The sequence below is a fragment of the Gadus chalcogrammus genome, chromosome 21, assembly GCF_026213295.1.
Source record: "Gadus chalcogrammus isolate NIFS_2021 chromosome 21, NIFS_Gcha_1.0, whole genome shotgun sequence".
Taxonomy (NCBI): Eukaryota; Metazoa; Chordata; class Actinopteri; order Gadiformes; family Gadidae; genus Gadus; species Gadus chalcogrammus.
The window spans coordinates 7,576,371-7,600,937 of record NC_079432.1 but is presented as its reverse complement, the minus strand read 5'-3'; the positions used below and the strand labels follow the sequence as shown (position 1 = coordinate 7,600,937).

The window sequence follows — 24,567 nt, the reverse complement described above, 5'->3', positions numbered from 1 at the left end:
GGCTGACTTTGCTGTAACTCACCATGCTATTGGTTGACTGGAGAAATAGGAAGTGCTGTTTAGTAGTAGCGGCTTACGGGTTAACCCTGGCATCTGATGACATTTAATCAAGGGCCTCTGACAGTTTTCCTAATGGTTAGTCGAAATATAATGGGGTTCTGTTTCAACGTTGAGCATCAGTAGTAGAGGACGGTGTCTCCTTTCTAAAGATTAATGCACACGATAGCCCGAATCCCTAGCTAACGTTAGCTACCGTGTTAGCCACCGGCTAATCATAACAGTCCCGAGTCTTGAGTTCTGTTCTTGGTTGGTTGAATAACGTGCGTAATAATAATCGGTATCACACTATATGGCATTATTTGCAATGGGAGTGAATTGGTAGTTTGTCATACGATCTTTATGAAGGACACAACGTGTCAACGTCGGACCAAACGAACTGGATGTTCTGCAATAGCAATTTCCAAAGCTACAGCTAGCAGCTTGTAAGCTTGTTTCCAGTACAACGATGGGCTGCGAGAGGTTGTATAACTCAGCGAAGTTACTGTGTGTCTTCAGCATTGTTCTGGTTGTCTTGGCTAAAGGGATTACTGCTGGTAAGTAGTATCAACTGTAATATGGATAGTACTAGCATTGTGCTTCACTGACAGCCAGATATGAGCAGTTGGCAGCTGGCTGTATGTACCGAGTATACCATGTCCCTGTTGCTCATCTGTCTGTTGTTATTCTGCAGAGGAAGATCAATATGGAAATGAAGTTTCAGAGTTAAAGGTAGGCTTCTACTATTATGCTGTCATGGTTGAAGATTGTTGAGTCAATGTGCATTACTGAGTAATCGTGTCCCCAGAAACATTTGTTAAAGATGCATTAAAAGCATTTTCTTTCAACGTATGAACTTGCTAGCATTAGAACAAATTCATCACTACAGGAACCCACAATGATGACTTCAGCATCGAAAACTGTGTTTCACTATGGTTTGGCACTTGTTTGTTGCAGTCCTACCATGACCCTGAGAATGAAGAAGAAAGTGAGGCAGTAAGGTCAAGAGTTGTAGCTGGGGGCAGTGTGTCCTCTACGTCCACGTCTGAGCAGCCAGACCCCCTGGATGACCGGCTGGAGGGGGAGGAACGAGAGGACTTGCCTGACCAGCCTCCCCCGATCATGGAGCGACCTATAGAGAGTAAGAGCTGTCCTTTTCTCTGTTTATGTATCTTAATTTCATCTTGATAAAGAATCACATAAATGACCAGTGTGTGCACTGCGCATACAGATTCCTTGACCGTGGGCTTATGTTTGCTTTGTTACTTCCCAAAGGCTTTTGCCAAGTATGCTTCTAATAATAAGATCACTTTCTCCTGATGCCCCTATTGCGTCTTCTTGACCTGCTGATCCACTACATCGTCTGAATCTCTATGTATACTCCAGCACTAGTAGGATTTATCTTCAATTAGCTGAAATGTTGGTCTTCGGAACATTTTTGAGTTATACTTTTTATCTGCGGCAATGTGCTTCATGACTGGACTTGTATCTCCCTGGCTAAGTTGCTGACAAATATCAAAGTCACTTTCAGTTGGTTCCTTCCTAACATTAACCGTTCGCAGACTTCCGGCCCCTAAAATTTGCTAGTACAAACAAAGCATGATTGCATGTTGCAACGTCTATGCTACTTTGCCTCACCTTGAGGTTTTCTTTTTGATGTGTGTGTGTGATTGTGTTATGTGTGTGCGTGCATGCGTCACACTCTGTATCTATCAGGTCTCCCCATGAGACCCTTCTTGCAGCATTGCACCTGGGGCCTCTCTTACAGTCAGTTACTTTACTGGAGATGAGCTTCCTGTGGCGTTGGACGAGCTTTACCTTGCTGCATATCGAATTGTAACCAGCTGTTATAATACGTACTTTGAGTTGTTACTGATGGATACAATTTCCTCTGTTTATTCTTTAAATGTATATATTTTTAAGATTTTCAGACTTTTATTGTTCATTTTATTGTATATAAAATTACTGTCCTTTTGCAAGGCAGAAAAAATCGATACAAAAAAGAATAATGTGATCTTAAAATGATTTAAAAAAAACTGATGGAAAGAAGGTATTAGATAGCTATACAATTGAATCCACTCAGAAAGGCTAGATTACATAATCATAATCAAGCCTGAAGAACACGGGTAGGAATCAAATAGGAATCCCATGTTCCTGTTCAGTTAAGTCATTAACGTAGGCAGTGTCAGAGTGCTTTTGTTTCTCATGGCCTTGTCGTCTTTCCCGCTGCTCGTGTAGTTCCTGTGGTGAACGGGGGTACCGCCAACGGAGAGGCCTGCATGTTCCCATTCCTCTTCCAGGGCCAAGAGTACTCCCAGTGCACCACCGACGGGCGGAGCGACGGCAGGCTGTGGTGCTCCACCTCCTACGACTACGACCAGGAGAAGAGATGGGGCTTCTGCGAGAGTGAGTCCTACACCACTATGACACCATGCCTGTCCTTTCTAGTGCACCTGTCATTTACAATCACATTGCCAGGGTTCTGTGTCCACTGGGACCAACCAATGCACTCTGAAGTATATTTTAGGGTTCTGTGGATCGGGGCAAGTAAAGTTTATTTGTATAGCACCCTTCAAACAAAAGGCCTCACATTAAAATGACAACCATTGAAAAGGAAAAAGGCATCGAACTAGAGGTCTCCTAAATCGGAGATAACCAAAGGCTACCTGACATCTAAAGATGAGGGTAGGTCCAACTGTCAACCAAATCGGTTGTACTGTATATTTTATTCAAGAGATCAGACCTTTAAAGGTGCGTGTTTTGAATGTCCCATCAGCGCTTTGTTCTGCAGACCCAATTTGTAAAACGTGTTTGCCATTTTCGCAAACTGTTGCTCCTGCATTGATTTTGCAAAATCAAAAAAAATAATATTTGAAAAGTGTAATATTTTGCGGACACCGCAGTAAACTCTAGAGATGGTGAACACTGGAGAGCACACCGCTAGTAGCCACACCGCCAATAGCCACAGCGCGGCCTAAGTCTCCCGTCTCTTCCCTGTCATCTCCCCCTCCAGCGGAGCAGCAGCAGGAGCAGAGACAGCAGGCGGAGGAGGCGGAGGAGCTGTACCAGGCGGTCGTCCGCCTGCTCAACACCACCACCCGAAAGAGCCACAAGAAAGAGTGAGCCTCTTCCCCCCCCCCTGCCCTCGCCTCTTCTATTGAGGACGTGGAGGATATCTCTCAAATGGTTTTGTGTGATAGATGTAGGAACAATTGGCTAACTATATACATTTGTGGTAAGCTTTATTAGAAATTACCGCTGTGAAAGGATTATAGAGTCAACGGTTAAGAACACTTTGCGTGCTGAAGGTTCAGTCACCATTCATATTGACATTTTCTGGACGTACGCACGCACACGCACACGCGCTCACTTCCAAGCTCTCCCCCTTGCAGGCTGTACGAGAAGCTGCAGAAGGTGGCTGAGAAGGGCCACCACAAGGCCATGGAGAAGGTGGCGTACGCCATGCTGTTCGGAGACTACTTGGCCCAGAACGTGCCCAGAGCCAAGGAAATGTTTGAGAAGCTGGCCAAGGAAGGGTCGCCCAAGGCCCAGACGGTACGTTGCATATCACCCACTGCGGTTGATGTCTCGCAGGAGAAATACGAGATGGGTCCGTGCGGCGCTTCAGCTAATGGTTGTTTTCAGTGATTCATTGAAGGTAAAAGAAAATTGTGGTCTGTGTAATTACATGCAAATATAGAGTGCTGCTGTGTCTTGAAAAACGCCCCAAAGAAAAGTAGTATCCGTTGCTAATGTGAAACCGAGCAAACAGATGTTCACACATACCGCGAAAAGGAAAGCCTTACCCAAATGCAACAGAGAGTAATGACTCATCAAAGAATCCACTACTTGCATTCAGCGACGTGGCAGACTGTTATTATGATTTTTGACATGTTAATTTCCATACCATGTCTCCCCAGGCACTTGGCTTCTTGTATGCTGCAGGGCTGGGAGTCAACTCTAGCCAAGCAAAGGTACCGCTTACATGATGCCACTTCCTCCCCTTTTTAAAAGGGGCCTTTGGACCCCGCTTCACATGCAGTAACTCTGTGCTTTCACCCCCTCCCCAGGCCCTCGTGTACTACACCTTCGGAGCCCTGGGTGGAAACATGGTGGCCCATATGATCCTGGTGAGCTGAACCAGTCTCTGTGCTTGTCCCACTTGTTTTTTTATCATCCTTAATTTAGGGCTGCTAGATTATGGAAAAGATCCTAATCGTGATTCTTTTGGTCCATATTGAAATAACGTTTGAATGAAACGATTATTTTCGAGTTTGCAAACATGATGCATTTATTCAGCATCTCTCTCAAGAAAACACTTTGTAACTTTGAAATTTAAAGTTATGCAATTTCTATTAAACATTTAATGAATAAAATATATATAATGAAAAAAAAAATATATAGTTTGGAGATGGTTTGACCAAAAAATCGAAATCAAGATACAAAATTTGATTGATTGTGAAGCCCTAGCTTCATTGGCCTCCAGTGGTGATGGTAAATAGATAGATGGAGTTGGCTAATGATTAACCAGTCTTTGTCTCGTCCAACCAGGGGTACCGATACTGGGGTGGAGTGGGAGTGCCCCAGAGCTGTGAATCTGCGCTGACGCACTACAGGCTGGTGGCCAATCAGGGTGAGTCTGCTGCAGCGAGCCGGTGTTGTGTATTAATGCCGGGATGAATACATCACCTATAGATGGATGTATCGGCGTTCTGAGATGGACAGTTTGAATTTAAAATTTACTATCAATTGAGATCCATTGCACTAATCCATACTTGTTGACTGAACAATTATCCCTCTACTTGAATGTACCGGTACATATCCCCTGTATCAACACCCATAGTACTCTATTTATTTATTATATTTATATATACTGCACTTATTGTACCTCTATGCTGCTCTGATACTTTATAATTCATGTACAAACTGCAATTTACTGCTCTTTTGCACTTCTGGTTGGTCACATAACCTAATTTCGTTGTACTCTGCACAATGACAATAAAGTGAATCCAATCCAATATCCAAAGCAGTTGTGAATCAATATATATACAGGCAGAGGCCAGGACAGAGGAGGTGAAGCCAAAAAGGCAAAGTGGTTCAAATAAAAAATGTGTCTGTCAACGAAACACACTTTATTTGTCTGAATTGTTTCAATATTTATCGGAACAACTCAGATAAAAAAAAAAAAAAACATATTAAACTGTCCCTGTGTGTGTGTGTGTGTGTGGTCAGTGGCCAGCGACGTGACCCTGACCGGGAGCAGTGCCGTGCAGAGGATACGTCTGCTGGACGAGGTGGAGAACCCGGGCTCCACCAGCGGCATGCTGGAGGAGGACCTGATCCAGTACTACCAGTTCCTGGCGGAGAAGGGAGACGTCCAGGCCCAGGTAGGCCGGGCCTCTCCGCCTGCACTCCCCTCTGAGCAGTCGCGTCAGGAACCAGAGGTTCTAGTCAAAGGGGGGGTTGTTTCTGGATGACAACCCCCATGGTTTACCCATATATGCATCCTTATCCAGGCATTAGAAGTTCACTGTTAGTTGTTTGGATAAAGGTGGTCTTCCGGGAAAATGGTAAAACTAGTCTTTGTTTATTAAGGGTTGTACGAAATCCGTTGGAACCAAACTATATTCTTTAGTGTTATTATTATTAATGGGGGTCCTACGAAATCCAGGAACCCTATTTTATTTGTTAGTTATTTTTGTGTTAGTTATTTTATTTCTTCCTGAAAAATTTGGCCACATCACAAAAACAATGCTCAACAGTTGTATATATTGGCAGACTTGTAGAACTGTAGTCAAATGAGTAAGGTAAGCAAAGCAATGCAATGGATGGCGCTATAATGTGTTGTGGTTATCGGGCCAGGTGGGACTTGGCCAGCTCCATCTGCACGGAGGACGAGGAGTGGAGCAGAACCACCAGGTAACCTGATCTATGGAAAGACACCAGAGCCGTTGTTCGGTCCTTACTCGTAGTGCAAGTCATTTAAGTGTTGATGACTCCTGTCCACCAGAGGGCGTACGACTACTTCAACCAGGCTGCCAACGCGGGCAACACCCACGCTATGGCCTTCCTCGGCAAGGTAGGAAGATGTCCTTCACACAAGGCTGGCTGGGGTTGTATGACCTCATTTACTTTTCATTCCTTTTAATTTGAACTGGCTTTTGATGATACATCTCTGCTTCATCGCTTTCATCAAAAACGGAAGACTGGCTAGCCCCGCCCATTCTGCCAGAGATTTAAGTTCGCCCTGCAGAAGGGTCTTGAGAAGAGCAATACATTTCTTTCTAGTTTCGATACGTTTTTGCGGGAGCCAATCACCAAGCTGGCTTTTCTCCCTGGCGTGCTATTGGCTTGTTTAACACGATGACGACAGGGAAGTGACGGCAAGCAGCCAATTGCATACAGTACAGAGTAATTTGAACTACGCCCATTGATCACGCCTCTTGGGCTGAAGGACATGACAGCAGCTTCCCCAGACCAACGTGGAATCTAGGATTGAGCTTGGTCAGGCAATAGCCAGGCTACAAAAACGGCTCATTTGGCGAGAAGTTGTTTCACCAGTAGATGGCATCAAACTGCAATGAAAAGCATCAAACCGTACAGACTAATGGCTCATGTGTCCCTCCAGATGTACTCTGAAGGCAGCGAGTTTGTCCCCCAGAACAATGAGACTGCCCTGCAGTACTTCAAGAAAGCCTCAGACTTGGTAAGGGGCCAGGCCTTTATTCAGCATGTATTGGCTGTTCTCGGTATTATGTTTGTTGTATGTTATGTTTTGTATTTACAATTTAGGTGATGAAATGCTCGGTTTAGAATTAAATGCATAGAATACATTTACATTTGTCCACAAGCTGCTCTCTTAAGGATTAAGAAAGCTATATTTTTCTTTCGTCAAACTTAACAAGAAGTGATAATAGAGCAGATTGAAGTAGAATGTGAAGGAGAATGTGTAGCTCTGCACCTCCTGTCCGATTGGCTGCGGTGTTGCTCCTCTCTGATTGGTGGTTGCTGTGTTCCCCCTGCAGGGTAACCCTGTGGGACAGAGTGGTCTGGGGATGGCCTACCTGTATGGAAGAGGTGTCCAAGTGGTGAGTCGACATGACTTCAACTGTTTGGTATTCCTCACCCAAACTTTTGGACGACGTTTTAGACCACCCCGACTCATACTGCAGTTATGATGTCATTTCTTCCTTTTTTGGTCACCTGACTTGACCGCGTGTGTGTGTGTGCGTGTGTGTGTGCAGAACTATGAGCTGGCGCTGAAATACTTCCAGAAGGCGGCGGAACAGGGCTGGGTGGACGGACAGCTTCAACTGGGCACCATGTATTACAGTGAGTGTGTTTGTGTGTGCGCTCCTCATGACACACAGCTTCCCCAGTTTAAAAAAAAAAAAAAAAGCCTACACAATACACATTCAATCTATACTCCAAGACCATGTGTATGATACACTGTATATATCAGATGTACATTGTGTACAGTGTTCCCCTAGTGTAGATTTCCTTTGCGCTATTGGACCTGATGTATCTTGGCCAAACGTGTTTGAGAAGAGGCATCGGCCACCACGGCTCGGCACAGTCCATGTCCTTCCTGGGTGGTCCTCCCTTGTTCTCTCCATCGCGAGGCACCCTTCACTCTGTGTTTACGGTCCGTCTGGTTTCCAGGGCGACGGCAGCACGGTGGCTGTCGCCCACCATCATTCTGCTCTCGGCGCCCCCTCATGTCTCCGCCGGCGACGCTGCCTGATCTCGCGCTCTCGCTTTCTGCTCGACAGATCTGCCGGAAGCCTGTTCCCCCTCCCTGTAAAACCCTCAGAGTAGGAGCCACGGCAGGGTAGACTTTTGGTGAAACAGCTTGAGTCATGTTTGGTTTTTTTCGATATAGCTCATCTGCAAATACAGCAACTATTGCAGTCCATGGAAGACTGGATCCCTCTTCCTCTGTGTTTATTCTCAAGGTTTCACCGCTTTAAGGCTTTTGGGGGGGGGGGGGGGGTGCCCACTTGCTGTCTAACGGGGTTAGGGTTAGCTGGTCGTTGGATGATGTGGGCTCGTGGAGCCACGCAATTACCGTTGAATTGACGCAACTTTGGTTGAGTCATGCGGTGAGACTCACCAGGGTTCGGAGTTTGCTTGCTCGTGCCTCAACCCCACTGGCCCCTGAATATAGCCTGTATCTTCGCCGAAGCTCTCCTTATATAAAGGCAAAGCACAAAGTACTTATAGTAATAACTATACATTTTCATTATAATGTTTTTTATTACCGTTTTGTATAAAAAGGGCAGATCTGAACCCATCACAATAAAATACTGGAGAGACTAGATGGGATGGGATAGTCCTCGCTTGTTCTTTTCCTTGTGAGACACACTTCACTTTGTTTATGGTCTGTCTGGTTTCCAGGGAAATCAACTTACTGTTCCTCCTTGTTTTTTCCGTTCCTTGTTATCTATTCATAACAAGGAATGGATGAGGAAATGCTGTGATTGAATGTCTGAGTGCTCTCTTCAATGGGCAGACATCAGGCGTAGATCAGATGTTCGGGTGACCCCGTATAAGCCCATCTATTATGATCACTATAATGATGACCACGCCCCTCTCCATCACCTGTCTGTGTCTGTGTCTGTGGCTCCGCCCCCCCCCCTCCCCCTCCAGGTGGTATCGGCGTGAAGCGGGACTACAAGCAGGCGCTCAAGTTCTTTAACCTGGCGTCCCAGGCGGGCCACATCCTGGCCTTCTACAACCTGGCCCAGATGCACGCCACCGGCACCGGGGTCATGCGCTCCTGCCACACGGCCGTGGAGGTAAAGACGCACATACACGCACGCACGCACTCGCACACATGCACGCTAGAGCCCGACCGATAAAGGCTTTCTAAGGCCGACACGATACAAATATTTGGTGATTGGAAAATCCGATATTCTGATTTATCGAAATTCCAGAAACATGTAACAGAACATTAACAGATTCCCCTAACATTGGTTTTTTGTAGTTATTTATGAGTGCTCACTAAAATAATAAGGTAATGCAGTTTAAAAATAAATTTTATTTTATTGTTTTATTGTCACAACAGAAAAGAATATCAAAATATATTAAAGTTCTGATGGGACACGCACGCACACACCGCTGTGGAGGTTAGGACACACACACACACACACACACACACACACACACACACACACACACACACACACACACACACACACACACACACACACACACACACACACACACACACACACACACACACACACACACACACACACACACACACACACACACACACACACACCGCTGTGGAGGTTAGGACTAGGACACACACACCGCTGTGGAGGTTAGGACTAGGACACACACACCGCTGTGGAGGTTAGGACTAGGACACACACACCGCTGTGGAGGTTAGGACTAGGACACACACACCGCTGTGGAGGTTAGGACTAGGACACACACACCGCTGTGGAGGTTAGGACTAGGACACACACACCGCTGTGGAGGTTAGGACACGCACACACACACCGCTGTGGAGGTTAGGACACGCACACACACACCACTGTGGAGGTTAGGACACGCACACACACACCACTGTGGAGGTTAGGACACACACAAACACACCACTGTGGAGGTTAGGACACACACAAACACACCATTGTGGAGGTTAGGACACACACATGCACACACCACTGTGGAGGATAGGACACACACACGCACCCACGCACGCACCGCTATGGAGGTAAGGACAAACACGCGCGCGCGCACACACTGCTGTAGAGGTCGGGACGCGCACGTACACACCGCTCAGAGCGGTCCTCGGGAAATCTCGTTAGGGTGATTAAATCCCTTTCATTAAAGTGTTTTGAACGAAGAGGAGACAACATTTAAAGGGAAGCCATACCTTTCCCTTCATGTCGATAAGTGTGCTCCTCACAATCACAGCATCGATGTTTACCATGCAAACAAAGAAACACCCTGTGTTTTATCATGACGCTAAAAGAGACGGTATCTGCTGACCGAGTCCGCCCCCCCCGTTCTCCGGCCTGCGCTCTCATCCGTCCGTCGTTCTCCCCGCAGCTCTTCAAGAACGTGTGTGAGCGCGGCCGCTGGTCGGAGCGTCTGATGGGGGCCTACGCCGGCTTCAAGGAGGGCGACGTGGACGCCTCTCTGGTCCAGTACCTGCTGCTGGCCGAGCAGGGCTACGAGGTGGCCCAGAGCAACGTGGCCTTCATCCTGGACCAGAGTAAGGCCCGGCCCCGGGGGACCTGCAGCCTAGCGTTGGGTCGCTGCAGCGCGACCTTTACAATCGTTTTGTTTCTAAACCAAATGTGGTGCAAGAGCGATCCCTTTGGCATTGTAGAGAGGACGACAATCGAGTTAAATTCTAAATTGAATAATTCCATTTGTGTAAGTTAAAATCCAATTGAACAACGACTTTAAAGTGGGCCTGGATAAATGATGGAAATAAAACATGATAACCCTAATCCTAACTTGCGATTATAGAAAAAAACGATTATATAACGTGTGTGTGTGTGTGTGTGTGTGTGTGTGTGTGTGTGTGTGTGTGTGTGTGTGTGTGTGTGTGTGTGTGTGTGTGTGTGTGTGTGTGTGTGTGTGTGTGTGTGTGTGTGTGTGTGTGTGTCCCGTCCCCCAGCCGAAGGGGCCCAGGTGTTCCTGGAGAACGAGACGTACCCGCGGGCCCTGCTCCACTGGACCCGGGCCGCGGCTCAGGGTGAGTCCCGGCTGAGGGGCCACACCTCAGGGATATAGGACCGGTGTTCTGGGGGTCAACCACACCTTTCTGTGCTCTGGAAATAAAACACTTTGAAAGCACGGATATTATATATATATAAATAGATTTTTGTAAAAAAAAGTCAACAAAGATGCCTTTATTGCAACAAAATATTATTAATTTGATTGGTATAACATAAAAGTAATTATTGTAGGGCAGTTAATTGCATACTCGAGCATGAATACGGGACGCATGGCCATGCCCTGAGGTGTGTGCGGGGTCTCTGACCGGCGGGGGGGGGGGGTGTGTTTCAGGCTACACGGTGGCCCGGATCAAGCTGGGGGACTACCACTTCTACGGCTACGGCACGGACGTGGACTACGAGACAGCCGTCATCCACTACCGGCTGGCCTCGGAGCAGCAGCACAGCGCCCAGGCCATGTTCAACCTGGGCTACATGCACGAGAAGGGCCTGGGCATCAAGCAGGTGGGCCACGTCGATTATGGGAAAAAGAAAATCATAATCACGATTATTTTGGGCAATATTGAAATCACGACTATTCAAACGGTTATTTTTGCGTTTGAAAACAACTCAATTTGGAGATAGATTGACCAATTCTTTTTTTATCCCAGTTCGATTCGCACAGCCCTAGCCTCCTCCTCCTCCTCCTCCTCCTTCTCCTCCTCTGCCAGTGGCACACAGCAGTCTTGTCTGTGGTTGTCTTGACTGGATCAGACGTTTTTTTATACCTTCATCTAATTATCACTTAAGCCAATGGAAACAATATTAGCTTCGAATTACTGGCTGTATTCATCTCCTATAATTGCGATTATCTAAATAAAATATAATAAAAGATACTTTTATTATCGGCCGATCATATTATCGGCCGACCATTATCGGCCGATCATTTGTTGACCCCAGATATATATATTGTGCATCCCTACTAACTTAAACAAACAATTTCCCACACTTATTTGACAGATAGGCGTACCTATTTATACATCATACCACAACAGCTCTGGTTGCTGTCTCCCCAGGGGACGGGATGTTTTGGGTACAAGGCCTGTTTCTGCATATAGATTTAGTTGGCACCTTCCGTCACGTCTGCTGCCTTGGCAGGGACAGAGGCGTGGGGGTTTGACCGTGACAAACCCCACAACTCTCCCAGACATCCGCCATCGGTGGGGCCTGTCAGACCCGGTTTAAACTTTAGCCTGCGAAGCCTCTGTCTGGGTACTAAAGAACCATTTATAAAGAGTCGATATCCCTAATCCATGTGATTATGGTAAAATCTAATCGCAATAATGGGTATTAAAAAATAAAAAAGGCACTCGCTCAAAGTCGACTGCGGATGACAGTCACTCACTCACACTCCCTCACAGTTGACGTGTGTGTGTGTGTGTGTGTGTGTGTGTGTGTGTGTGTGTGTGTGTGTGTGTGTGTGTGTGTGTGTGTGTGTGTGTGTGTGTGCAGGACATCCACCTGGCCAAGCGCTTCTACGACATGGCGGCGGAGGCCAGTCCGGACGCCCAGGTGCCCGTCTTCCTGGCGCTGTGTAAGCTGGGCCTGGTCTACGCCCTGCAGTACCTGCACGACCTCAACGTGAGTACGGGCTCCTCAGTGGTACCCCACTAACGTCTCCCCCGCTCCTCATCCTCTCCAGTCCGATCCCCCCCCCCCTCCTCCTCTTCCTGAGTCTCTCCCCCACCCCCTCCCCTTCCTGAGTCCCCCCTCCTCCCTCCCCCACCCCCTCCCCTTCCCCCCTCCCCCCTCCTCCTGTGGAATCCCTCCTCCCTCCCTACCTCCTCCTCCTCCTCCTCTTGCTGAGTCCCTCCACTTCCTGAGTCCCTCCCTTTCCCTCCTCCCTCCTCCTCCTCCCTCCTCCCCCCTCCCCCCCTCCTCCTGTGGAATCCCTCCTCCCTCCCTATCTCCTCCTCCCCCTAAGGCCTGAGTCCCTCCCCACCCCCTCCACCTCTGAGGTTGTGCCGTGTGGCGTGTGGCGCCCCCTGCAGGTGGACGAGCTCCTGACCCAGGTGGACCTGGACCAGATCCTGGGCCCCGAGTGGGACCTCTACCTCATGACCGTCATCGCCCTGATGCTGGGCACCGTCATCGCCTACCGCCAGCGCCAGCACCAGATGGTGGTGCCCCCCCGGCCCCCGGCCCCCGCCCCCGCCCCCGCCCCGGTCCCCGCCCAGGCCCCGGCTCCTACCCCACCCCCGGCCCCCCAGGACCAGGACCAGGACCAGGACCAGCAGCCAGACCAGGCCTTGCCCGAGCAGCCCGCAGGAGGGACTGAAGGGCCCGCTCAGGACGCACCGGCAGAGCCAGAGCAGCAGCTTTGAGGGAGAGGAACACACACACACACACACAACACGCCACACAGCACACACTCACACATTCACATACACACATCGCACGGAGGGAAGCCAGCAAGGGACAGAAATCAAAAGGCTGTGGAACACGGGGACTGTGCTAAGCCCCGCCCCTTCCCCCATGGATTAGCCGTCGCTAACCTGCTAGCGACCAGCTAGCGCATAGCATATTCCCCCTGATCCTTAACCTGCTTCCCTCCGCATGAAAACGAGAAAAAGAAGTCTAGAAATGTTATGCTGGGTTTTTGTCGCTATTCACCATTTGGGAATTTTTAAGTAGGAGGCAGAAAATAAGTGAGGGAATAAGTAAGGGAAAACACAGACTTTGGACTTGTCAGTTTGTGACTCTGGGTTTTTACCCTGCCGACCTTCTCTCTCCCTCTCTCTCTATCTCTCTCTATCTCTCGCTCTCGCTCTCGCTCTCTCTCTCTCTTTCCCCCCCCCCCTCCTCCATGGAATCAGCCACAGATCATCGGGTCCCTGTCCGATCTTTGGGACAAATAAAATAATTTGGAATCGGTTCAGTGGTGCTTGTATTTCACTTCCTTCTCCCCTCCTAAAAGGGACCTATACTGCCACAGTTTGACTTTGTTGTGGGGTATTTTTCCTCTCTCTCTCTCTCTCTTGGGAGAGTGAACCCAAGTCAGTCACGCTCTATGGCGTCATGATATAGTCTTCTTACATAACGTGGTCTTATCTTACTGCATGTTTTTGCTCCTCGTTTTTTGCTGAATTTTGTGCTTCATTTTGGAACAGACCGTTTTGTTTGGGTAAAACTTTCTTTACGATGGGATGAAAGAACAAGTTCTCTCATGGCGAAAACACCTCTTGGCACATCGTTTTAAGTATCATTTGTATAAATTGAAATATATTGACTTCTGTTCAATTCAGATTCTTACCTAGAGGATAAGTTAACACTGGAATTAATGAGGACCGCTAGATGTTCTCTTAAAGCCATTTCTCTGTCAGCAAAACAAATATTGGTGGTTGTGGAAGAAATACATTATGGAATGTACGAAATTAACCTTTTTAGACTCTTGGGAATATAGGTTGCTAATTGTGTCTTGGTTACGTTGAGTCATCTCGTGTGTGTGTGTGTGTGTGTAGACTTTTCAGTGCAAGAGAATCCTTGCTCTGCATAATGTGCTGTGTGCCTATCAGAGTGCGTTGGCTTTGAACCACAGTTCAAAGGTCACCGAGGGATTAATTTAATTCAAGATCGTTTCCTGTGGCTCTCTGAAGTTTCCTTTGTGGCGAGTGCTTAATTATTTTTATTGTATTTTTTTTGTCACAGCTTGTTGTGGCCAAATTTGTTTCTCCTTTTTCTTCCTCATGCACAAATGCGTGGAGCAGGCCTCTTCATTAAAATGGTGGCATGCAATGTCTTTGTGTATGGTTCCATAATGTCAGCTTTTTGGAGAGTATATCCACCCTCCTCAGGAGGCCTTTTTGGATCCCCACTGGAGGAGATTCAGCCGCTCAAATGGAGATGGACACTGGTCGAATGGAGACGGTCACTGGTCAAATGGAGATGGACACTGGTCTTGCAATGGGAAGCGATTCGCTTGTAGAATCTGTTGGAACGAAGCAAATACATTTATTTTCAACATTTTGCCAATTGCTTTTCTCAACAATTTTTCCATCTGGCCACTGTTTTGTTTTTGTCGTATTATCCTTAATACTTTTCTTTGGCAATAAAAACCGAGCAAAATAGAGGAAAGTTGTATAGAGAAGCATGTTGTGAGTGACGAACAGTGAAATATTTTGACCAGCCCCCTGTATAAAAGTAACTAGTCTTATTCTAATTTTGTTTAAACTTAAACAAACACTGGCATAAGACTTAATGACTGCATTTTTACCATCACGATGAGTTTGTACTGAAAAGAATAAAAGACGTGGATATTTAACACCTGTCCGAAAAATTGAATTGATCTTCCTTAATTATGATTCTGCACCAATATGAATCCTACACAGATACTCATGTCAAAGAGGGTCCGTTTGTTTCACCGTGTCACTCAGCCCTTTTGTGGGAGGGGGATAGTTTTGCAAGGTGACCAACATAAAGTGACGCATCCGTGTCATCACATTGTGCGGGTCTCATCCACACAACCGCACACACCATGATGGGGTGGCTTTGGATCGCCGTGGCAACGTGCGCTCTCTCGTCCTGCTCGGGCAAAGGCAAGTGCTAGAACAGGTCCACCGAACGGCCTCCCATTGGAGAGTGCGGACAGGGGTGTTATGTTGGTTTTGTTGGAGTTAGCGTCCCGTGCCAGAGGCCCTGGTTCAGACAGGTTGACTCTGGTTTACACAATGAGGGGGTCACGCTCGCTACAGAAGCGTTACAGGGGTTGTTGAACACGCAAAACTACCAAAACTTTGTTATTGTAGGTAAACGCCTGTGTACAGATGTATGTAAAATGGGTTTTAATGTATGGTAAAAGTTCCAGTGATGCGTTTGGGATGTTTAATGGCTGGTTGCATCATACTTGTGATTTTGGCTTTCCATCGAAGGAAATGAGTGGTGGTGGGAATATGAAGAGGGACTACGACATTACAACCAGGCAGCTCTCAACGAGGTAAAAATCACCTTTGACCTCTTTATCTAAACCTCCATAAAGTGTTGTTGACAGCCTTATGACTGATCAAAGTTGAATTGTGTTATGCTTAGCTTGAATTTCATTGTATTTTAATTGTTGGTGTTCTTTTTCATAAGCAACCATCAGAGATCAAACTGTGTCTTCTATAATGCCCTTATCACTCAGATACGAAAGATTTTCTCTGACTGAACAACATCACGGGTGATACTAGCAAGGGAGACGGTTGTAGAATAGCTTCTTCTGGAGTTTAACCGTCCAGAAGTTCTGATCCATATATACCGTATCATATAGCCAGAGATTGTGGTAGACTAGAGATTAGGACTATAGGTTTGGTACAGGAATGCTTCGAGGCACATGAAGAGGACTGCCTTGGCCACGTTCAATCTGATCAGAACACAACTGCAGTGAAACGGCCGCACCAGACAATCCTCCCAGATTGAATCAACGTCTGAGTTGGATTACTTGGCCCACGGCAGGCCCCGCTAAGAAAAGCTAACACAATTAACATGGCGTGTGCGCAAGTATTATAATGTGCAATTAATTCGAATCAACTCATTGATTAGAAGCAAGAGCGGCTTCGGTTAAGTAGAGCATTAAGTCATGCTGCTGCTGCTGCTGCTGCTGCTGCTGAATCTCTCTCTCTGACTCTGTCTCCGTATCTCTCTCTCTCTCTGTCTCTCTCTCTCTCTCTTCCCCCACACCACCCCCTTTCCATCTCAGGAGTTTCCAGAGAAAACTAGGCCTGTGAATTTTAAACATCCTCTCTTCCAATGTCCGGACATGAGTCCCTCTCCCTCTGTCCCTTCCTCAGGTCAGGGCAATGCACACACACACACACACACGCATACAGACACAGACATTATCGATTAATTCTCAAATGGTCCGCTGACCTTTGTCCCCTACAGTCGAGTTAGTGAAGGCGGCCGACATCAAAGTCATTGCTGCCCTGGGAGACTCTATGACCGTAAGTTGTATTTATTTATACAGTTTTGATACATATTTTATGATCAAACAATTCTTATCCTTAAATTTGCTCCGCGACACTTTCTTTGTATTGCAAAGAGGATGTGATGTCTTGTGTGTCATCACTGTCAGTCGCATCCGTGTCCTTGAAAGATTTGCTTTGCTAACATGAGACTCCTCTTTCCCGTGGCTGATAATGTTTCTGCCGTCCCCTCCTATCGCAGACTGCCATCGGCGCCAACGCCTCCAACGTCCTTGGGATCCCTATTGAATTCCGTCACGTGTCATGGAGGTACTGCAACCCGAGTCGGTGATCACAGCCGTTCCACAGTTGGCAGCGCTCATCGTTTTTCTCTCACAATAACATCCGGCTGATGTGTCCCTCAGCATCGGGGGCTACGGTTCCTTCCAAGACGTCATCACCTTGGCGAGTAAGGGATCTCCGCGCTCGACACAAAAAGCATCCCTCCCGACTTCCGCCTGTTGTCTCTGCCTCGCTCAAGTCAAAATAGTGTTTTCTGTTGCTTTGACCACCACAGTCACAATGTGAGCTTTGTGCTTTGTTCCCTCTGTCATTAGAGAGATGAACAAAACAGACCCCAAGCAAAAGTAATGATGGCTACCCCCGCCCTTTATTTATTTATTTTTAATTGTTAATATTATTTTATCATCATCCCCCCCTTCTGATCCCTGTTAATCAATAGGATGCATTACTTGCACTTTCCCTTTCACTAATGCTGTGCTTTTGTTATGTTTGCAGTGTCCTAAATGTCTTGTCTGTCATGTGTGGAGAAAGCCAGCTCACTTAACTGTACACCAAATCTACCTCCGGGTATAAATAAAGTAATGTAATCTAATCTACAGAAAGCCCCCTCTCTACAGAGGAGAACTGGTCTCACTCGAACTGCATGTGTTTCAGACATCATCAAGCTGTACAATCCCAGTGTGCTGGGGGCGGCTCCCAGTAAGACGGTGCACGGCACCACGGCCCCGCTCAGCGAGACAGGCTTCAACCTAGCCGTCACCGGACACAACACCTTGTGAGACAGCCCCGTGATGAACACACCCTCCTATCTGTCTGTCCGTCTGTCTGTCGATCCATCATAGACCTTTTAACATTCTAGTCTAGTATGTATCTAGGCAATCTAGGCTAGTATGTATACAGTGGACAGGTGAGTGTCCACTGTATAAATGTGGCTAGGGTTTTCCGTTCCAAACCCGAAGGTGACTTGGTTCAATCCTCAATGTCTTGAGCAAGGCATTTCTCGAGAAAGCCTCCCATACGCTTTCCTGCTCCTTATTGACACGTGTCCGAGTTCACTGTTCACTGGGTAGACGTGTCGGTTCAGGGACTGTACATGAGTCAATAGTAAATGTGGTTAAAGAGTTTGTTCATTGGAATTGGATGAGGTCTACAAGGCAAACTCAATCTCTTTGTTCATGATTCATTCTGCCAAACTGTTGTGTGTGATTCAATAGTTATTGCTTTATAAAGAGAATACTCTTGTCTGTTTCCTAGCAATCTCCCTGGGCAGACAAGATATCTGATTGACACTCTCAGGAACTATGAGGTACCGCAATGTTCCAGCATATAAGACAACACAGCATGAGAGTGATGAGAACTTGTTTGGTTTGGACCTTTGGTTGATGAATGGGCCCTGGACCAACTTACTCTGGAGGTCACCAAACTGCACTCAGTCTGACCTCAAATGGGCCGATGTGCTGATTATGGAAATGTCCACAAAGAAATATGTATATGTCCTGTATTGTGTTCTGGAATCTGATCCGTTCTCTGGTCCTTTTGGGAACAGAGACGTTTCATCACGCTTGATGCTGTTTCTCCTAATCACAGGGTCTCACCTTTGAGGAGGATTGGAAGCTTCTGACCATTCTCATTGGCATGAATGACATTTGTGATTACTGCAAAGATAAGGTATATTCAAACGCCCTCCTACTAAACATTAATTCACAAGTCATTCTCATTCATTTGAATGAATACATATTTCGTTCCCTTTTAGGCTCTGTTTTCAGTCGACAACTTCATCCACTACATGACCGTCTCCTTGGAAATGCTGATGAATGAGGTAAAAAACATCGGCATGCACCTCCCTCCATTGATATTGTAAAAGGGAATGCATTAATATAACGCTTTTGTCCAAAGCACTTTACAAGATTGCCTGACATTCACCCATTCGTGCACACATTCACACACCGACGGCAGTGTCAGCCATGCAAGGCGACATCCAGCTCTTCGGGAGCAGTCAGGGTGAGGGCCCTTGCTCAGGGACCCGCGCGGTTACCAGCCAGCCCCCCTTTACCTCCTGGGCTGGTGTCGGTTTCATTATTGAGGCGTCTCTATAACACACGCACAACACTGGATTCTACATGTTTTGAACGCTAACTGTGTTAGCATCGCTGACCACTGGGTTATCATCATGTTTACCATTCAGGCCTTGAGCAGACATGAACTTTAGACTGTGGGTTTAGGGATTCAAAGCTAGAGCCTTTCAGCTCTGATTCCCATCAGCCGACACCCTAACCACCATGCGATCCTAGGACTCTGTTGGGAAAAGAGCCGCTTAGCCTTAATGAGACCTGACACTGCATACACGGAATATAAGAAAAAAAACTTTCGATTGAACTATGCGTTATGATTGAGCTAGGAGTTCAGACTGAACTATTGAGTAATGATTCAACCCGGAGTTCAGACTGAACTAAGAATCCTGATCTCATGTGGTCCTGCAGGTGCCTCGGATGATCGTCAACGTGGTCCAGATCCTCCCCATGGAGACTCTGCGGGAGGTCCAGAGACCTGCGCCAGGGTGCCTGCTCCAGCGGTGAGTCTCTCTCGCTCTCGATCTCTTTTCACCCATGACTGTTTCGGCTTCACCATAAAGGGACACGAGGAGCTTGCTAAAGGGCTCTGGAACCACGTGGTAGGTTCTCTCACCTCTCTCTCACCTCTCTCTCTCTCTCTCTCTCACACCTCGCTCTCAAATATTTCTCTCCCTAAGCTCCCTCTTTCTCTCTCTAACCTTTCTCTCTCTCTAACCTCTCTCGCCCTCGCTCTCGCTCTCTCTAACCTCGCTCTCTCGCTCTCGCTCTCCCTCTCTCTCTCTCTCTCTCTCTCTCTCTCTCTCTCTCTCTCTCTCGCTCTCGCTCTCCCCAGCTGTCCCCTTGAGACCACCTGGGGTACATTATGACTCAGTCGCTGCACCCCCTGCAAAAGCTCGTCAGGTGGAGAGCCCAACGGTTTACATTTGAAACCTGGCTGCTGCTGCTGCTGCTGCTGCTTCTGCTGCTCACACAGTGGGACTTTTATTCCTGGAAAGGCCGCTGGATTCAAAACCTCACACGTGTTGTTGGTGTGAAGAGCTATATTCGGTCCAAATCAGAGCGTGACTTTTGTTGGACGAGGTGCAGTATATACAGGATACTGGCATGCCCACGTTCAGCTGGGCTGTAGTTAACACATGGTTAGAATGGTAGCTTTTGTTGCACAATTTAACACAATTTGTGGGTGGTACTGGGTGGTCTTTATGTGTGTGGGGTGCTAAGGCTGTATTCAAAGTGTTTCATTACAACCTCTCCTTCTCCTGCTATGAATTAAAGTCTCTCTCTCTCTCTCTCTCTCTCTCTCTCTCTATCTCTCTCTCTCTCTCTCTCTCTCTCTCTCTCTCTCTCTCTCTCTCTCTCTCTCTCTCTCTCTCTCTCTCTCTCTCTCTCTCTCAGGTCCTTCTGTTCTTGCCTGATCAAGCCAGTGGCCAGTTCTCCTGAACTACGGGAACTAGTAGAGGTCAATCTGGAGTTCCAGGTTAGATCTTTTATTCATAACTAATGGAGCAGCCAGAGGGAGGAAAGCGATAGTCTCCCTTCAGATCCTTACTGTGTACTTTATCGATTCTTGAAACGGAAATGTTCTACCGTTTAACTCTGCTCCAATTTTAATTGTTGTCATCCAAAAAAGAAAGTACAGATCGTCTTATCCAGTAGCTAAAGTCGACGACCTAGTACTCGACAGTTTGAGTACATTACTTTTAACAATTCTTTGACTTCTAGAAGCGTCTAGAGCAGCTCCTCTACAGCAATCGCTTCTTCCGGGACGACTTTGCGGTCGTTCTTCAGCCCTTCCTGAAGAACTCCGACCCCCCCCGCCTGCCGGTACTGAACCTGTCCTGTCCTCTCTTAAAACATGTCAGCAGTACACACACGCACGCACGCACACACACACACACACACCCGCACACCGACATGTGCAGCACACCTGCTTCCATGTGCCTATATACTCTTTGTTGATTGTTTTGAACACATGACATATGCATCGTTTCACCGTGAATCTTGAAAGAAAATAAATGACTTCTATCAATGTATGTTTTAAGGGGATTAATGTTTTTTCTCTAATCTTAGACCATTTTATCATAAACATTCACCAGGAATAAAATCCACATTATTATATCTTTTTCTTTTTTCCCATGGGAAGAGTGGAAGGATAGACATGACATTCTTCACACATGACTGTTTCCACTTCACCATAAAGGGACACGAGGAGCTTGCTAAAGGGCTATGGAACAACATGGTAGGTTCTCTCACCTCTCTCTAACCTCTTTTTCTCTCTGTGACCTCTTTTCTCTGTATTGGAATCCCTTTTTCACCTCTCTCTAACCTCCCTCTGTCACTCTCGCTCTCACTAACCTCTCTCTCGCACTCACTCTCTTTCTCTCTCTAACCTCCCTCTTTCTCTCTATCCTTTCTCTCTCTCTCTTTCTCCTCTAACCTCGCTTTCACTCTCTTTCTAACCTCTCTCTCTTTTTTCTCTCTCTGACATATGACAAATTTGCTGTATCAAAAGAGTTATGAGAACTGGAAAAGTTCAAGACTCAAGTTTAGATTTAACTATGAGTAATGATTTATCTAGGAGTTCAGACTGAACTAGTTCCGACTGAACTATGAGTTATGATTCAACTTGGAGTTCAGATTGAACTATTGAGTTATGATTCAACAAGGCATTCAGACCGAACTAGGAGTCATGATGTTACCAAAACCTCATACCTTTTAAAGAAAATGCTTTTAATGAGAGAATCTGATTCCAATAGTTTAGCACCTCATATTATTGTCTCTCAGTTTCAGCCCGAAGGACAAAAGCTCATGGTGAGCAGTTTCTCAGACCCCATCGACCTGATCTGTCCATCACTGGTAAATCTTAACACATATATGAACACACATACAAACACACAAAGATACAAAATACAAGTAGTGTGTTATATGAAACACACACTACAAGCACCGTATTTCGGGTCATATTCATATAAACAATAGCTGCTATGCAAGTTATCCTCGATAATAGCGATAATGCGTTATGTTCCTAGTCAACTAAAAGGAGTCTGTTTTATTAGTAATATTATATTCGGTTCTGTGTGCTTGTAGAGCTACCACCATTCCAAAAGACAGAAATCCCCTTGGACAGTGTTCTTCTGTCATTCTGGTGCCTGCTCTATTCGTTGACTCTCGGTTGTTGTTTTCTTCCAACCGAAGGATCATCCATACATCTTCACCCGACCCAGTGCAGCCAGCAGGGACGGCCTCCCGCCCCCTGTCCTGGAAGACCCAGCCTCTGCGTCTCCGCCGTGGGCCCCTTGCCCCCTCGTCCTCTGGGCCCCGTTAGCCTGCATAGCTCTTTGTACTCTACTATAACGCCCCCGGCCGTCTGTCACGTTCAACACACGGCTAGTGCCAAAAGAACTGGTGTCTGCCAAGGCTGGACGATACTATTTACTATTTAGTCTTTTAGCTGACACGTTTAATCCAAACCGACTTACACTGCTTTTTTAACGGTGTGTCCTGGCTCCAAAATGGTGGATCGATCCCCCAACCGACTTCATGTCAGCGGAAACCCTACAGAACTCCCGTTGTAGACTGAGAACTCAACTGTTCAGACGGCAGCCTGGCCCAGGACTTTTGGTTTTAATTTAGGTTTGGGTCTTTTTTTTACCATTCCTTTGTTGGTATTCAGATCGTTATCATTATTTCTGCTCCATCAACAACTAATGTGCAGAAAATTCAGCCATTTAATATTCTGCTGCTGAATTTGTTGGCCTACTTTTGTGGAATAGATTCTGGAACTCATTTGCATTTGAGCTGTATGATGAACATTTCCTTTATCATGTTAGAAATGACCATGAATGACACAAATATCACATTCAGGCTATACTGGAAAATGTTATTTACATAATGTTTCTATACATTGAGCATTCAACTTCAGGAGCCATGGAACACGATCAGACACTCCAGGTTGAATGGCCCATTCATGTCTGAGTTCATTATGCGGAGCAGGTGTAATGAAGGTAAACACCACGGGCAGGTGAAGGCGGTATCACCCTCATATCGTGTGTCATGGATTGGGGCCCGAACGTGTCTCAGCAATGAGGCTTCACCACGAGATAGACCAACTTTAATGACACAATGGGAAAGCTTATATAGGCTTATGCATGCACCTTGGTACAGTTAAATAGAGTGGAGAGTATAATAGTATAGTATATAGAGAACAAGTGCTTTTGCTGTTCAAATTCTCAGTGGAAAGGTCTTTGTCTGTCTTTGGTGCATCAGTGTGTGCAGAGTATAGGCTACAACAGTGCCGCAGTCCATAGCATTTAGAGAAGTAGATCATTGACAGACAATAAGATAATCTGACATGGTGTGCCTTTACCATCCATCACTGTGAATTCAGACGGGCAGAAATGGCTAATCATCGGACAAAACTAGTTGAGTGAGTCCTGTTAAAAACAGATAGAAGGCCTAGATTTGTGTTTGTAATACTTTATATCATAGGCCTAATAGTGTTTATGTTAACGGATTTGTAAGTAGCATTTTTATCATGAGCTGAATCATGCAATGAGCTGTTGTTGCATAATTACTCCATCATAGTGTTCATTGAGAATCCCACTTTATGTGCAAACAGTCCCTTTACTGCTTGATTCTGTGCAAATATGTGTGGGACGAGATAGGTCTCTGCGCCTGATCCAAGAGGAAATGAAACGCAGCTAACCTATTCCACAACGCATCAGGCCGACACCGCCTTGGTAACAAAAGAGCAAATAATATAAAATATATAATATAATATAAAAGTGTGTCACACTGCCTATTCATGAAGCACATTGATATGCAAGGAGAGGGAGCTCTGAGCATGGACTGTATATCCTTCCCACTGAAGCACTATGTCTATTTCATCACACGGGTGTATTTCTAAATATTTTGGGCGTGGAATTTCAAAGTAACCCTGGATTTGTATTCTGAATAAATTGTTAAAATCACAGAGTCTTATACAGCAGATACAACTATGGCAAATGATCAGTGATTTAACCTGGAACGTTTCATTAGATTTCTATCAATAATGTGTGAGAGGGGTCATCTTTTCATCCCCTCGCGATTCAAGCCACCTGTACGCAACAAGGATGCAAGTGCCAGAGAGAAGGTACTGTAGCAGGAAGGTTTTCAATTTACTGTTCCCTAGCAACACAATCAGGAAGCAGAGACATCCAATCTCCCATCATCCAGTAAGACAGTGGAACCGTAGTCCTTAATAAACGCAGACAAATATGAAATGTTGCTCTGTTTACTGATCTCGACCTAGATATATAAACTGATAAAAAGCATATGTATCTATTGACACAAACTGTATTTAAACATACACTATAAAGTGTGTGTGTGCATGCAACTTTGTGTAGGTTATGCTGTATGATTTCAAGTAACATAAGTTATACTATACTGTGGCACCACTAGCCAACGAGCAATTTCCTGCAATCGAGATTAGGACCGCAAACATAAAGTGAAAAAAACTGTGCTTGCTGTTATATATACCTCTCTTTTTTTTCAGAGGTG

At 46.2% G+C, this 24,567-nt stretch overlaps 2 protein-coding genes across 3 annotated transcripts; both read left to right on the top strand.

Moving 5' to 3' along the window:
• The first annotated feature begins 29 nt into the window (after window positions 1-29).
• On the top strand, window positions 30-13,099 carry sel1l (SEL1L adaptor subunit of ERAD E3 ubiquitin ligase). Its single transcript, XM_056581914.1, has 21 exons — window positions 30-593; window positions 731-768; window positions 994-1,177; window positions 2,275-2,442; window positions 3,050-3,155; window positions 3,429-3,591; window positions 3,957-4,010; window positions 4,107-4,166; window positions 4,588-4,669; window positions 5,269-5,423; window positions 5,899-5,955; window positions 6,047-6,115; window positions 6,665-6,742; window positions 7,062-7,124; window positions 7,281-7,368; window positions 8,686-8,834; window positions 10,099-10,264; window positions 10,676-10,753; window positions 11,068-11,240; window positions 12,228-12,356; window positions 12,767-13,099. The coding sequence occupies exons 1-21, from the start codon at window positions 506-508 to the stop codon at window positions 13,097-13,099; spliced, it is 2,481 nt and encodes an 826-aa protein (XP_056437889.1). The 5' UTR covers window positions 30-505.
• On the top strand, window positions 12,956-24,271 carry si:dkey-177p2.18 (phospholipase B1, membrane-associated). 2 transcript variants are annotated; one of them, XM_056581138.1, is made up of 16 exons: window positions 12,956-15,310; window positions 15,644-15,708; window positions 16,450-16,540; window positions 16,635-16,693; window positions 16,917-16,984; window positions 17,080-17,123; window positions 17,612-17,732; window positions 18,212-18,263; window positions 18,545-18,625; window positions 18,711-18,776; window positions 19,438-19,529; window positions 20,425-20,506; window positions 20,752-20,853; window positions 21,173-21,268; window positions 21,814-21,885; window positions 22,225-24,271. In XM_056581138.1, the coding sequence occupies exons 1-16, from the start codon at window positions 15,250-15,252 to the stop codon at window positions 22,381-22,383; spliced, it is 1,311 nt and encodes a 436-aa protein (XP_056437113.1). In that variant the 5' UTR covers window positions 12,956-15,249; the 3' UTR covers window positions 22,384-24,271. The 2 variants fall into 2 exon arrangements, with proteins under 2 accessions (XP_056437113.1, XP_056437114.1); XM_056581139.1 differs by lacking the exon at window positions 12,956-15,310 and adding an exon at window positions 15,438-15,516.
• The last annotated feature ends 296 nt before the right edge of the window (window positions 24,272-24,567 follow it).

Coding starts and splice junctions, on each gene's coding strand:
- sel1l (XM_056581914.1), top strand. CDS start 506: ATGGGCTGCGAGAGGTTGTATAACTCAGCGAAGTTACTGTGTGTCTTC. Junction 769..993: donor ATGAAGTTTCAGAGTTAAAG/GTAGGCTTCTAC, acceptor TGTTTGTTGCAG/TCCTACCATGACCCTGAGAA. Junction 7,125..7,280: donor ATGGAAGAGGTGTCCAAGTG/GTGAGTCGACAT, acceptor GTGTGTGTGCAG/AACTATGAGCTGGCGCTGAA.
- si:dkey-177p2.18 (XM_056581138.1), top strand. CDS start 15,250: ATGATGGGGTGGCTTTGGATCGCCGTGGCAACGTGCGCTCTCTCGTCC. Junction 15,311..15,643: donor CTCGTCCTGCTCGGGCAAAG/GCAAGTGCTAGA, acceptor TTTCCATCGAAG/GAAATGAGTGGTGGTGGGAA. Junction 20,507..20,751: donor AGGTCAATCTGGAGTTCCAG/GTTAGATCTTTT, acceptor TTTGACTTCTAG/AAGCGTCTAGAGCAGCTCCT.